Source organism: Papaver somniferum, chromosome 1, assembly GCF_003573695.1.
Source record: "Papaver somniferum cultivar HN1 chromosome 1, ASM357369v1, whole genome shotgun sequence".
Taxonomy (NCBI): domain Eukaryota; kingdom Viridiplantae; phylum Streptophyta; class Magnoliopsida; order Ranunculales; family Papaveraceae; genus Papaver; species Papaver somniferum.
This window is the reverse complement of record NC_039358.1, coordinates 198,828,205-198,844,144: the sequence shown is the minus strand read 5'-3', so window position 1 is coordinate 198,844,144 and position 15,940 is coordinate 198,828,205. Positions and strand designations below refer to the sequence as shown.

The 15,940-nt window shown below is 38.5% G+C and overlaps 2 protein-coding genes across 2 annotated transcripts; both read left to right on the top strand.

The window, feature by feature from the left end:
• The first annotated feature begins 1,847 nt into the window (after positions 1-1,847).
• Positions 1,848-6,641, top strand: LOC113357506 (RING-H2 finger protein ATL38-like). The gene is made up of 3 exons (XM_026600921.1): positions 1,848-2,072; positions 5,980-6,142; positions 6,292-6,641. Exons 1-3 carry the CDS (start codon positions 1,848-1,850, stop codon positions 6,639-6,641), a joined length of 738 nt encoding a protein of 245 aa, XP_026456706.1.
• A 708-nt stretch (positions 6,642-7,349) lies between these two features.
• Positions 7,350-7,931, top strand: LOC113357500 (RING-H2 finger protein ATL39-like). The gene has a single exon (XM_026600914.1). It carries the CDS (start codon positions 7,350-7,352, stop codon positions 7,929-7,931), a length of 582 nt encoding a protein of 193 aa, XP_026456699.1.
• The last annotated feature ends 8,009 nt before the right edge of the window (positions 7,932-15,940 follow it).

Sequence of the window (15,940 nt, the reverse complement as noted above, 5' to 3'; positions counted from 1 at the left end):
TCTTCTTGATTAGTTTTCATTTTAAATCAAGATTCGAACCATTTTGCTCTTAAGCTAGCTTTTAAAACTGTTTGTCAAAATGATCAAAAATGAGTTATGTGATCGGAACTCCACTAATAGCCAACAGCTGAAACACTTTAAAACCATTTCTAGATTACCGTGATCTCTACCATTTTACTTTCTACTGGTCTTTTCTTTTATTTGTTTTAAGGACTCATTCAGAGGAGGGCTGTATACCACCGTTGTGGTTGCCATGACGTGATAAGATGCAGACCAACTCACTCGGAGGAGAGGAGCAACAGTTCAAGCTCAAAAGCTCGTCTGAAGTACCAATCTAACCCGACGTACAGTGGTGACATGTCTGTACAACGGTGTGATGCCCGTAACGATGAACAACTTCCGGTGCAAATGACCAAAGCATCACCAAGCACAACTTCAGCAACGATGGTCCAGTCCCGATGACGAAGAAGAGCTAAAGTCCATGAGCCAAAACTTTGCGACGACATGCCAAAGTCCGAAGATGATGAACCCCCATACTAGATAATGACGCCAAGAACGATGTCGACGACGAAGACCGCAGAAGCTCGGTTCATCTGGTGCCCATGTTCACCCGATGACTGCTCCAGTCGGAAACTTGATACATCCCCAACCCTCAGCTCGTGGTAAAGATTTCGACGGAGTGCCAAAGTTTAGCTTGTGGTAGCAGCTCAAGCTTAAGCAAAAATGACCGCTCCTTGCAGCATAGCAGTTCAATATCGCTGCAACGATGTAACCGTAGGGTTGCGCAAAACACAAGAAGCAGTTTGAAGTACCAGATCATCTATCAGGACGATTCTTTGTTTTACTTTTATGGAGGCGTGCCAAGGACCCAGCAAGTACTGAAGAGTACTTCTCCAAGAACCGATACTTCTTATTTCTAAGTCTAGTACTTCATATTTTATACTCCCTCCGTGCCTAATTAAACGACTTAACTAGTACTTCATACATTAATATTATTATAAAAAATATGTAAAATTTGATAGTCATATTTATATTTATTAGATAGATGTTTTAAAATGCTTTCCGATGATATAAAGTTTACGAAAATTCGTTGCTTTCTCATATTTCATGCCCAACGATGACGATGGTAGCTCCGATCCTCATACTAATGATAAGGAGTACATATAAATTCCATGCCGGAAATCAAAGTAAAAGCATAAAGACGATGGTCCGTTCTTGATGATAAAGAAAACGATGAGCCTAAGTCTTCCCACGACGGTCATGACCCGAAGAAAGATGACGATGCTTAGTACGATGTCGTCGAATAAAGCAACTGGATGATCTAAGTGCCCAACGAAGATGACATCAAATCTGAGGACGGTGGTGCAATAGTGCCAAGTCCAGCGATGAAGAAACGAAGACCAATGCAGATGAAGAAAGTCTTCCAACGACGATATAAAGTCTGAAGACGAAGGCTTGCTGAAAGATGATGATTTTTGCTGCAAACATCGTCCTAGTTAGCTGCTAAGAAGCATAAGAAGCTTGGCCAATATGGCTTCGGTCCCACTCCGATGCTGCAAGGTCTTGAGACGACGAGCCAAAGAACGAAGACGGTGGACCGAAGCCAAATTCTGATGACAAGGATGATCGTCCCGATGTACAAGTTACCCGACGTGAAAGATACTTGAAGCACAAAGTGATACGATGATATCAAATCCTGTGACGAAGATGGTAACTCGTGCGAGGAGACCAGCTGGTGCACATCAACTCGATCTAAGAAGGAGATTACAGCCACAGCGTGATAAAGGAGAGACGAAGACGATGACCTTGACACGCTACCCAAACAAAGCCCAAAGGACATGTCCAACATGGTTTATGACGAAGAAGAGCGTACAATCAACCAGTGGAGAATCATGGTTGCTGAATTATCCATCGTTGTTGCTGAATTAGCCATTGCTATTGCTGAATTATCCATTAGTGCTGAATTATCCATCGTTGTTGCTGAATTAGCCATCATTATTGCGGAATTATCCATTACAAGCATACTTCGGATTTTTTTTACTTCGTTAACCCGCAGAACAAATCCAATGACGGTTGTGCAAAGTTTTGTTGCGATGTATCAAAACCAATGCACCACCAGACTAAGATCCATGGTCTAACGACGATGATCTTTGAAAACGAAGATCCATAGGGGATAAAGACGATGCACAAACTCTACAACTCACTGTCTGAACCTCATATCTTCATGACTGAAGATATGCTTGACCAGAGAGATGAAGATATCTCTTTCATATCTTCATGAATGAAGATATCCCTTACCAAAGAGATATGAAGATATCTCTTTCGTATCTTCATGAAGGCAGTTCCTGTACAAGAGATGGCACATAAAGCTCAGACCAGATGACTCAAGTCCTGTGACGACGATACAGACCACCTTAATTCCAATAATAGCTTCGGTCCAATCAAATGTTGCAGTACAGCCGCAATGTAACAGCAGCGTAGCCCAGGCCAAGTAAGATGACGACGGTGCAAAGTCATGCAACGATGGTGTAAGGCCGACGACGATGGGGCATGGTCCAATCTCTTTACTTTTATGCAGATACCACAGCTCAAGTGATAATAGTGGGAGCCGCAGCTCAAACAAAAGCTTAAGCATTCAAATCGAAGGAATCCAGGACTAAAGATGCAGCTCAAACTTCATAGTACATTTCATCAACAACATCAATGTAAAATCAGACCTTGAGTAGTGCCAATGACGAAAAATGCAGAGTCAGCGAAGTTTTGAGGTTCTATCGAGAAAAGCTTATCGTGTTCCACCGAAGCATATCATGTTGCTGCGTCAAGCTTGTACCAAGGACCACCAGGATATGAACTCAAATTCAAGAAAGTGAGCACCAGCTCAGTGATAGTTAAAGCGTTAACAGTAGAGCGGAGCGAGAAGCAATGACAGTGGCCATGTCAACAGATGCAGCGGCAGTTACCCTTACTTTCCCAAGCTTTGGCAATCCGCTTCCGAAACCAAAAGGGGCATACATACATCACATATAACTAAAGAGTTTGTAAATACTCACCCCTTGCATTTTGACAATGGTCGCATACATTTTAAAATGCATAGACATACATTTCTATAATATTATCGATGCATTTCGCATTCTCATTCTGCACATTCAAAAGAGAGCCGGGGCAAGAACCACCACTCTTTTAGGATACCGATGCATACAATGGAAAACCGGGGCCAGCACCACCGGTCTAAAATAATCGTATTGGGGAAAGTACTTGCGTGTAATCTCTCCAAACTCCCCCATAAGTGTTTATGAGTGTACAATGTACGACCAGGAGAAGGATTCCATAAGAAAGAGATACCCAACATGTCATGTTTTTGGCAGCTCAACAGAACGGGTGTTTGCAAAACATTCAGTTTTACACCACGTCTCTGGGAGATTCTCAAACCCCCACCGTTCGGTAATTTCCTGGTCCGGAATTAGCCAACGGGATGACAGGTTCAAACACTCATTTTGCCTATGCGAGGATGGAATTACAAATTCTCACAATACAGGGGCAAGAACAACCATATTATAAGCATTTATATAATATTGTTTATCACTCATACCATGAATTCATCTTATTGCTTATAACATACACTGATCCTTTTATGACAATTGAGACTACACAGGAATGTAGTAGTCCTAAGCAATCTGATGCTTACCCGCTAAAGCCAACGAGAAGTCACTACTACACACTCACAATTAACGAATGTTGCTGCTAATACCCGCATTAATACCTCCCACTCGGAACTAGGATGACGCGCCGGTGATTGCTACGTGTAACTGTTGCTACTACGACTCCTCCGATGCACCTGGATGCTCAATCACAATGGAGAATGGACCGAAGCCAGCGGGGTGACAAAGATCCCAAGACATTCAACAAGGGGCAGTGCTTCATTAAAGGAAAAGAGTGGTATTACTCTCTTATACCTCATACTTCTAATTGGTTACGGTTATACTTCATGTACTTAATATTTGACATACTTAATATTGGACATACTTCATACTTCTCCAAGGATTGGTACTTCTTATTTTGGTACTTTATACTTCTTATGAAGTGTACTTATACAACAATTGGTACTCCTTATTTTTTATACTTCATGCATCCTGTCGAAAAGTATTTACTGCGGAGTTCCTTTTATTCTTATCATACTTCTATTCGTCATCGATCATTGTTGCCTCGGGTGCTTCCGAATGCTGCCACCATGTGATGAGCGTAGCTGTAATTATGATACCAAATAATGGTATCACAATTTACCGAGTCTCCCTCGGGAGATCATTCTTTTTTGGATCTTCATCTACTTCGCACCGTCGTGACTTCGTACCTTCGGGAAACTTGTATTACGGGTCAACAGGACAGCGTATCAAACTTTCGATACTTTGGATACTTTGATTATCAAACTTTTGTTATTCGCCTCACCAAAATTTGGTCCTCATGCATCAAACTCAATACTTCCGATAATTGGTCTTGCCGTGCTATACTTCTCTATGGAATTATCGTCAGAATGAAGGATCGGAGCATTCTTCCGTTAACTCGCAATCTCATCGGATTTTACATCATTGTCTGGCCTAGGATCATCGGGTTGGTTGCACCATCGAACGAAAATTCAAGCATTTGCAGCATCCTCTCTGGACTTCGATCCCTGAATCGATGTCGTTGTTGCTGCCATGTACTTAAGGACAAGGTAGTGTATGCCAGCCGCCGAAGGGGGAATCAATGCAACTGCCGCTGCGACGAACAGATGCTACAGACGGTTACATCGTACATAAGAGTATCCAGAGCTGATACCCAACTGTTTCTACAAAGTACTTTAAGCCCGAATCATACACAAGCAAGTCGCGAATATTATTTGCACCAATAAGAAAGGCTTCTGTTGCTGCGTACCTGACAACCAATGTTGCTGCTGCTATCAACGTGGTGCTGCGAAGTCGTTGTAATGCCTAATCACCTGAAGGAGAGTCATTGCCGTGGACATACCTGATGCCATATGGACTTACCAGAGCTGTGTACCAATCAATATCGTTGAGCATACCTCGCTGCCAAATTGGAGTCGTGAAATACGTGTCTTCAACTTGAAGCATACATGCGGCAAGCCAAGTACTAAAAATTAGACACTGACGAAGATCAAACCAAGGTAGTATGAATCTCATTGTTTCTGGATGTTCCAGAGCTTCAGTGAAAAATAGGGGCAAGTATTAATACTTTGTCGTGTTATATTCTTCACCGGAGTTCCTCCACGAAGAGTGCAAAGTCTTTCAACAAGGAGCAGTCGAGGCGAGCTGGTGTAGCCAAGATAATGGAATCCAGAAGAAGGAAGCCCTGATAAAAGCATGGAAGCGTAAGGCATGAGTAATTTTTCTCAAGGATCGTTCATCAACAACCCTCAAGAAAAGAGGCAAATTGTATACACCATAAAATACTTGGACACGTGGAGGATGATTAGAAGCCGCAGTTGTATACAAGCATACAACGCCACACACCGAATCAGTTCCGAGTTAGCTTAGAATCTAAGCAGATGCCATTTTCGTAATAAACTAGTGTCTCTTTTCCTATAAAGCAGTGAAGATAAGGTGAAAAGAGGGACGAATTTTGGGAGAGAGAAAGAGGGAAGAGTAAGAAACCCACTACCTTTGAAGAGAGGAATGATAGCTGGGTAATATTATGACCTTTGTTCTAACTTCGTTCTATCTTCGTAATACATTCGTTACTAAGAACTCCCATTGAACTTCATCATGGTTAATGGAGTTCATCAACCTTGTAACATATCAAAACCATAATAAAACTTTCTTTTACCTTTCCGTGGATGTAGACACTCCGATGTCGAACCACGTTAATTATCTGTGTGAATTTCTTGTTATTTACTTGTTTATATTGCATCTTTTATTTACTGTTTTATGGTTTACATCAAGATCCCAGGATCTTGTTCATATGATTGTGCTGTTAGAAAAATGGTAGTCACAATTCTTTTGTTTTGGTCGGAGTGATGATGCCGCTGATATTCCTGTTGATGTTACTATAGAAACATCAAATTTAGAAGGGCTTGGTGATGTAGGAGGACTTGATTCAGCGATGATCGAAACGTTTCCAGTATTTGTTTACATTGATGTGAAGAATCTAGGTACAGTACTGGAATGTGCTATTTGCAAAGAGGAATTTGGAGATGAAGATATGTTAAGATTATACCCTGTCATCATAATCATGTTTTTCATCCTGATTGTATCGATAATTGGTTTGTTTCTCATTCTACCTGTCCTCTTTGTCGCTTAGACCTTAAAATTATGCTCGCCGGAACCGCTCTTAATGTAGGTGATGCTGTAATTGATGTATATGAAGACGATGAAAACCCTTCCGAAGGGACGGTGGTTTCTGAATTAGAACATCATGAAGAGAACCGGGAATCAATTCCTTTGCTACGGAACTCAGAAAAAATGGTTGATCGTATAAACCATGACAATGAGATGAGCCAGTTAAATGCTAGTAAGAATATACTAAGATCCGTAAACCGGCCTACAGCACAACTCCAGAGATCACATTCAACTGGCCATTCATTGATACGACAAGGCCTGGAGAATAGTGAGAGGTATATGTTACGATTACCAGATGATGTGAATTATTAGGCGGAAATCATTGAATTATTGGAAAGTTTCAGGTGGGAGCAGTCATCATGGTCGCGGTGGAAGTGGTGGCGCGGGAAGTAGTAATAGAGGGAAGTATTTTACAACTTCCCTATCAGATAGATGGGTAGTTTCAGTGCCACTATGTTTTAATGCGAGGAGTTCTTTTTGCGTCTAGTTTCACGACTGATATTGATGATGAAGCTTGTGAGCCACGAGCAACCCACAGGCTAAGATAAACATTTATCCAGATTTAATTCAATCTAATTTTCATATTATTTATCCACTTGCTAAGTTGCTATAAATTTGTTGTTTATGTTGATGGAATCAGTTACATCATTAGATTCTGGAACAAAATTTTGTTGTCGCCTTATTAAGGCAGTTCCATTACTCGATCTTGTGCTTGGCGCCGTGGGAAAAAATCACCTCTTTACTAGATAGGTTTTGAGAGTCTCAATTACTCCAAATTCCAAACGAAACTTCTAACTGCGTATAAAATTCGTTGAATTAACTGCCGTTAATTTTAGTTCATAAACAATGTACCCGAAAACGTGTACTGGATATTTCTTTCTGATGCGCCACTAATTCCAAATCCCAGTTGGAGTATTAAACCTTCTGACACCCAACTTCTTGTTACATTGTACATATATAAAGAGAGTTTGCAAGACATGAATTACAAAAATTTCTACCCAAAGCTTTCATCACAAAATCATGTCAAACGAGAAGAGTGTCATGGTTGAGAAGAATAACAACCTTCTGTTAACGATACTACTACAACAACTATTACTACCATACGCCTCTGCACAAAGCCATAGTGATGCGCCATCCGCAGAGATGAAATTTCTTGCAATAATAATTTTAAGCGTTTGGGTACTCATAGCGTTTATATGTTGTGTTTGGCTTATACGGGCTGGGATAAGTTATATTGTTGCTATAGGAAAAGCAACAGAAAAACAATTACTTGATTCAAAGGAGATCCAAGCGCTGCCTGAATCCGTATACTCTGCTGTTAAGAATAAAGAAGAAGTACAAGAAAAATGCAGTGTTTGCTTAAGTGAATATGAAAATGAAGATATGTTAAGATTTTTACCATGTCGCCATGCTTTTCATACAGAATGCATTGATGAATGGCTGGTTTCTCGTACTACTTGTCCTTACTGTAGATCTGATCTTCTTGTAGCTATTGTTCCTGAAACCACACTTATTGCAAGTGATGTTAGAATTGATGTGACGGAAGATGCTGAACGATATGGTTTACAAGAACATCTACTTACCGAAATTGATGAAGCTTGAGAGCCATGCATGCGACCTGCATTTAAGATTCAGGCTAAGATGAACATCCTTACCGAAATTTAGTTAGTTCTATATTTTAACTATATATTTATGTTAATGAACATCATTAGATTTCAGGTACTAAATTTTGTTGCCTCCTTAACGCAATTCTATTACTCTCTTTTGTTTCGCGCTGTGGGTAAAGAACCACTTCTTTTATAGTACAAGGATGTTAAAGATTCCGAGAAACTCAATTACGGCTAGATGCATGTATAATAGCATTGCTTTGGAAATGGTTTTTTGTGTTTTATCAGCAATGTAGTTTTTTTCTTTCACAAAAAGCATGGGAGATAATTGCATGCATTCCCTTTCAAGAATAAATGTTATGACTAGAATCTCGTTCAATAGGGAAATTGCAAGGACTCTTCAATGTGCAATGGAATCCAATAACCTAAAGGAATACAAAAATTTCAAACTAATTAGAATCCTTATTAAACTAAAATAAGGTGGACTGAACGCCTCTAATTTCTGATCAAGTCGAATTGTATGAAATCCTCTATGCCCCAACTGCCGAACTTATAACACAAAATCGGTTAAAAAGACCAAAATCAACAATTCCTGGGTGAAATGGACATTTAGATTTTGATACTGCTTAAATGGCCAAAAATATAAAAATAGGCAGGATGTAACCAATCTCATCGTGCCTATTTTCAAATATTTTTTCTTATTTTTAATTTAAACAGGATGTATCCAGTTTCATCCTTGCTATTTTTTAAATTTAAGCTACTATTTTTTTTTACCATTCCACCCAAACTATTTTTTGCCCGTCCATTTGAACCGTGCTTTAAAAATATTTGGACAAATGACCCATTTTCCGAACTTATAAATACCTCCACTAAGATTTGCATTCATGCCCAAAGCTATATCATCATGAAATTATGGCAAAGGAGAACATCAACATACGGGTTAACATCCAGTTGTTCCTACTACTGGTATTACTGCAATACACCTCTGCACAAAGAGATAATGACACTAGTCCATTCGATATCCTATGTTGGAAAATGGGTTCAAAATAGATGATGAAATAAACACAAAGAAATTGTTGTACTCGTGACTTTCAAGGCTCGAATAGATTTCTTTTCGACAATTATTTCTACCCTCTCAAATATCAATTGGCAATTGTAACAGGTATGCGAAGTAATGCCTTCAGGATACAATGAAAACCCGATAACAGAGAAATTGGATTCAAGGTTGCACCCCTTGACCCAATCAAGAACACACGAGAGAGATTTTTGATGATGCTTTAGAAAGAGAGAAAACAAGTTGAATTGATTGATAACAATGGGAGAATACCTTCACCACTAATAGGGATATTCATGCCTATTGGAGATGCCTCTTCACTTCCAAAAGACATGTAAGGTGTCTCTTGGAAATTGTTGTGTCCTTTATGAACCATCACACCTGTTAGGGGTGTTTATTCCTCTCCAACTGACATCCATTTTATTTATTTAATACAAAACACTTCCCCTCGTAGCGGAAAATCAAAACCGAAAATAATCCTCAGGATTTAAAGAGATTCAAATCCATAATAAGAAATGCTGACATCTCTATGTGTGTATTCCTATGCAATTCCAACATGGATTTGACATATTGAGATGAATATAAATCATCGAAACACCATGTTATATCATGCATCTATGATAAGTATGTAAATTCATTTATACTAACCGTTTTTCTTTGTTGCTCGCATCTCGACCAAATCAATGGAAGTATCACCATTACATGAATCCAAATATTCGTATCTTCAAATCCGATATGGATTTGGCTCTCTTTTGGCCGGTTTCTTTGTGCGTCGTCCACCCTTCAACGGAACACCATGAAATATCAAAGATTAATTAATAGAGGTAAAACGACTTATCTTTGGGTTTTGCCTTCAACAATGACAATGGTATGAACGACTCCATTAATGGATTCAAGATCGGATTTCTTGCACACTGAAGTGCTTTAGGTTTGACATACTCGCAACACGGATTCTCCATTTATTGTCGATAGTCAAATTATGGTGATTCAAACCCGGAACACAAGACAGTTCTCCTAACGGCAGAGGGGAGTCACAACTGCAGTTTCTCCGAATCTCCATGTTCTTACCCCTTCAGTCCCGTTTTCCTTTTCTTCTAGTTTTATTTTCTCCGGAAACAAAAGAAATCAAACTGATTAATAAGAAAACTTTCATGAATTAATAAGAATATTAATTATTCAATAGGCACACAAAGAATTCAGCGAAGAAGGTAACGATGGGTGCAAAGAAACTCCAAGTCTCCCCATGTTTTGTGTGCGTTTAAAATCAATCTCCATTTAGAGATTATTGGGCAGTACTTTCTTAGGCTAATCCCTATGGGCTAGATTGAACTGATAGATTGGCCAAAAAGTATTGCAAATCATTAAAAAAGTGTGGGAAATTTTTTTACGCTGCTAGTTGATAGTTCTCTCTCCTAATAACTGCTCGCAATTCAACTATCAACGAGATTGAAATGCTGAACCGTTCAGCGCTCAAAAAGTGGTCTAAACGCTGAACCATTCAGCGCTGCGAGAAAATTTTCTGATCTAACGGCTGAGATTTAAAGCGCTGAATCGTTCAGCACTGAGCGCTGAATGGTTCGGCGTTATATGGTGGTCCCGCTGCTAATCTAGCTGCTAGATTAGCCATCCCATAGGACTTAGGAGGTTTCTCATGCTGACGTGGATGGCCAATCTAGCAGCTAGATATCTAGCCCATAGGACTAAGCCTAACCCCTATGGGCTAGATTGAACTGCTAGATTGGCCAAAAAGTGTTGCAAATCAAGAAAAAAGTGTGGGAACAAAGTTAACACTACTTCTGGATATTTCTCTCTCCTATCAACTGTTCACAGTTCAACTAGTAGCGAGATTGAAACGTTGAATCATTCAGCGCTGAAAAAGTGACATAAACGCCGAACCATTCAGCCCTAGATAAATGTTTTGGTAGAGAAAGAAAGTGAGACGTATTTTAGAGAGAAAAGGTGGAGACAGAGGAAAAAGAGGGATAGAGAGAGGGAAAAGGTGGAGAGACATAGCAAAAATAGGGAGAGAGAAATTGTAGTGATTAGTATAAAATCATGTGACGTTTTTTTGTTCAGCGTTCAACGCTGTTTTATTCAGCATTTCGCTGCTAGATTAGAAATACCATAGGACTTAGGAGGTTTCTCTGGCTGACGTGGATGGCCAATCTAGCTGCTAGATATCTATCCCATAGCGGTTAGCCTTATATCTAATAGATAGAATACTAATTTTCTGTTGACGCATCAAACAGAGTCCCACAGAAGCAAAACTTTTGTCATAAAACAGAGTCCCACGTATTCCACAAGATCACAGTGATTTCGAAATTCTTTTTCAACCAAAAACGTGCTCATAATCCAACATAATTCCACCCTCTTTTGTAGAGAAACTAATCGTCTAAAACTGTTGGAAAATGGGTTCAAAATAGAGGATGAAATAAACACAAAGAAATTGTTGTACTCGTGACTTTCAAGGCTCGAATAGATTTCTTTTAGACGATTATTTCTACCCTCCCAATATCAATTGGCGATTGCAACGGGTATGCGAAATAATGCCTTCAGGATACAATGAAAGCCCTACAACAGAGAAATTGGATTTAAGGTTGCACCCCTTGACCCAATCAAGAACACACGAGAGATATTTCTGATGATGCTTTAGAAAGAGAGAAAACAAGTAGAATTGATTGATAAGAATGGGAGAATACCTTCACCACTAATAGGGATATTCATGCCTATTGTATATGCCTCTTCATTTCCAAAAGACACATAAGGTGTCTATTGGGAATGGTTGTGTCCTTTCTGAACCATCACACCTGTTAGAGGTGTTATTCATCTCCAACTAACATCCATTGTGTTTATTCAACACAAAACACTTCCCTCATAGCGGAAAACCAAAACCGAAAATAACATCCTGTAGGATCAGAATCTCGCAACAATAATATCTCAGCGAAATTATCAAAGGCACAACACAATAGCGTCGCAAAACAATTTCTGGAAGCATATAACAAACGACGTCAGCTAGGATCATGAGAAAGATGTGATAGTCCTGCTAAAATTAGAGAGCTTGCGAAATTAACATTTGTAAGGTTGCTAGAATGTCGCAAGCCATATCCAAAAATAAAGGACAGATTAGTTGTCTTCCACTATGTATTTCCCTATAAATAGTCGTTCAAGTTGTAAAGATGAGGAAGATCTTTTTTGAGTAAGAAACAAGTAAACAGGAGAGAGAGAAAGTCTAGAACAGAGATCATTCTTGATTTCTTTATTTTTTCTTGTAAAAATATTCAAAGATTGTTCCATAAAATAAAGAGTTTAATCCTAAAATGGGTTGATTAATAATAAAATCGTACGAGGGGTGTAGTGTAGGATTTCCTGCAACTACATAATGGCGCTAGAAACAGGGAGATTGAAGATCGAAAGTTGAAGATTGTTGATTGAGAATATTCAAGTCAAGAAAGTGATTAAATAAATCAGTGAATCAGTTAGAAGAAAGATGAATAGAATTAATGAAAATGGCAAAAGATTGGAGTGTAATATGATAACAAAAACGATGATTAATGAATTCCATGAAAACATCAAAGGAAGAATACATCAACGAAATTTTGAAGGAAGGAAGTTATGGAGGTAGAAAAAACATCACCCTTGAAAGATTGGGAAAAGAAAAAAATTGCATTCATGGCGGAAGAAATACCAAAAGAAAATGTGAACCACACATCTCCGTTGGTCATCATAATGCCTATTACACGAAAAGAGAAGGAGAAAACAATAAAATCCACAGGAGAATGGATGTTGAATAGAAATTTAATCGATACATGAAGTTCAGTTGATATAATATTTTATCACGCACTCCGAGGAATGGGATTTAAACATGAAGAAATGTCCAGTTCAACATATTTTGTTCACGGCTTCGAAAAATCCACAACAAAACCTAAAGGAGAGAGAGTGGTACGAATTACACTTGGAGAAATCGAAACACATGTAACATTATACGTACTGGATATGGAATCACCATATAATATATTATTAGGAAGATCATGGATACATGCGATAAAAGCTGTGGTATCAACGTTGCATCAATGTATTAAATTCCCCACTCCAAATGGAATAAGTGAAATCAGAGGAGATGTTGACAATGCGAAATTATGTTATCAGATTGAAGTAAAGCATTATGAAGGACAAGCAAAAAAGAAACAATTTCGCAGAAAATTGGCAAAGGAAGCAAAGAAAGAAGAAGAATTTAGAGTATATATGATAAGGGCAAAAGAAGCCAAAGGAATACCCAGCGAAATTTCGGAAGAAGGAGAAGATCCTATGAAAACAATAAAAGAACCAACACCAATGGGAGAACCTAAACCCAGTTACACAGTCGCAGAACCAACAAAAGAAATAAACGTTGAGACTATAGAGGAACCTCTAATATTGAGAATTGGAACCAAAATGGATAAGGAAGAAGAAGAAAAAACTGTTTAACTTGTTGCGAGAATATAAAGATGTTTTCTCCGGAAGCATGGATGAGATACCGGGAATAGATCCATCAATTACATGTCACAAGTTGGAGATTAACAAAAATATGAGACCATTTAAACAGAGAATAAGAAAAATTGCAACAACTTACCATTCCCAAATAGAAGAAGAACTACAGAAAATGCTTGATGCAGGAATCATAAGAGAAGCTAAATACCCAGAATGAATAGAGAATATGGTCATTGTCCCAAAGAAAAACAAAGGAATCAGGATTTGCATATATTTCACTGATTTAAACAAAGCTTGCCCCAAAGACAATTTTCCATTACCAGATATTCCTCAAATGGTAAAATCCGCAGCGGGAGACGATAGGGTATAATCTCTAGATGGATACAAAGGGTATAACCAAATCCCTCTCGCTGAAGAATATCAAGAACATACTGCTTTCTTTGCCCCTAGAGGTTTATATTGTTACACAAAAATGTTATTTGGTTTGCGAAATGCGGGAGCGACATATCAAAGAATGGTAGAGAAGGTGTTCGCAAAATGGATACACAAGACGTTAGAAGTATACGTGGATGACTTGTTAGTAAAGAGTAAAGAATCTAAATACCATGTACAAGATTTAAGGGAGATTCCTGAACAAATGCGGCAATATAACATTAAATTGAATCCTGAGAAGTGTACTATTGGAGTTTCATCGGGAAAATTTTTAGGCTACATTGTATCAAAGGAAGGAATACAAGTTGATCCAGAAAAAGTGCAAGCAGTTCGTGACATGCCAACACCAGCAACATTAAAAGATGTACAGAAGTTGAATGGGCTTCTAGCTTCGCTGGGGAGATTCATTTCGCGATCATCGGACAAATGCAAATATTTTTTCGATATACTCAAGAAGGGTGCAAAATTTAAATAGAGTAATGAATGTGAAAAGGGTTTTCAAGGAATCAAAGAACATCTTATGAATACAACTATTTTACAAAAAGCAGAACCAGGAGAATAATTATTTATCTACCTTGCGACAACGTCGCATGCATTAAGTGATAATATTTTTCAATGATGTTTTAGTAATGAGGTTCAAACTCTCGGACTTGTGAATATTAAATTTAAAGATTTAATAAAATTATATACAAAAATATTAACAAAATGGGAGAGAGATATGAGAAAATAACCAAGACACTGATTCCACTATTACACATGAATTAATGATGGTAAATAATCCAAAACTCTAATTATCTTTTAAGTCCTTTATATCTTAACTCACTGATAATCAAGCAAATTCTCAAACATCAATTGTATCCCTTAAGCATAGATTATATAAACAAAGCATAACTTATCTAATTGAATCACAACTGATTAGGAAAATTACGCAAAGAATTTAAAACTCTGCAAAAGCAGTGATTGAGTGAATTATAATCAAATATTAGAGAAAATAAAATAGTTATTAATTATTCATGCGTAAATAGCTTCCTCATTTCCTTGGTTGTGGGAGAATTAGTCGCTCATCATGTTGGAAACATGCTCAAAAATCATTATTATTGTTCAAAGGGTGTTTACAAATGATGAAAATGGAGAAATAATTCAAAACCGGGTTTGTTACAATTATATTTGTTACAAACCAGAGAACTACGACCCACAATATGTGTCACTGATACTGTTGCTCTAAGACCCACGACTCTGTGTCGCAAACGCTGACAAATAAGTCTTCCTCTGATGTACGACCCACAGCTGTGAGTCGTTGTTACTGTTGGAAAACGACGGTCTTGCATGGTTCGTTCTTCGTGTTCAGCAGCAGCAGAAACCGAGTTTGGGAAAACTCGAATTTCTCCTTATCTGGCTCTCCTCAGCCCCCAGACTCTCCGTCCTCACTCTACTGATCCTCCACGACTTATATAGCCTCACCGCCCCCAGATATCCCCTCATAACTGCATATAATTCTCCGTTGAATTTCCAGTCACGGGAATAATTTCCTTTTACAGATCCTTCACGCGTTATTTTCTATCTGGGATATTCCAAACACATTATTTCACGTCCCAGCTGGAGTATAACTCTGTTAATACACATGTTATCTTCTAATATGCACAGGAAATCCCATGAAAATCTCGTGTGAATATTTCTCCACTGTTTTGTATGTTGACACGATTTATCCCTGTTTATGCGAAACTAAAAGACTTACCATTCTTGTTATGGTAAAACATGATATTTGCACTTAAATTTCACGAGAATATCTCATGAAATCACTACCAAATTAACTCCGGAATATTACGCAGACACAAAGAATATTTTCCCGCCAAAAAGAATTTTTGAAATGTTGAAGATGGTGTCCCCCTAACCAAACTGGGGGTGCGAATAGCAGGTGCCCAACTGAGGTGCCCCTTATCCAAATTGAGGGTGCCTTTAGTACTTTTCTCCAGGAGTCCAAATAGCACTCTTTGAGCAACTTTTTTCACACAAGTGTATTTCTCCAAAAACACCTACAAACACACAAAGCA

Coding starts and splice junctions, on each gene's coding strand:
- LOC113357506 (XM_026600921.1), top strand. CDS start 1,848: ATGGTTTATGACGAAGAAGAGCGTACAATCAACCAGTGGAGAATCATG. Junction 2,073..5,979: donor GCAGAACAAATCCAATGACG/GTTGTGCAAAGT, acceptor GAAAAATGGTAG/TCACAATTCTTTTGTTTTGG. Junction 6,143..6,291: donor CATTGATGTGAAGAATCTAG/GTACAGTACTGG, acceptor TTTGTCGCTTAG/ACCTTAAAATTATGCTCGCC.
- LOC113357500 (XM_026600914.1), top strand. CDS start 7,350: ATGTCAAACGAGAAGAGTGTCATGGTTGAGAAGAATAACAACCTTCTG.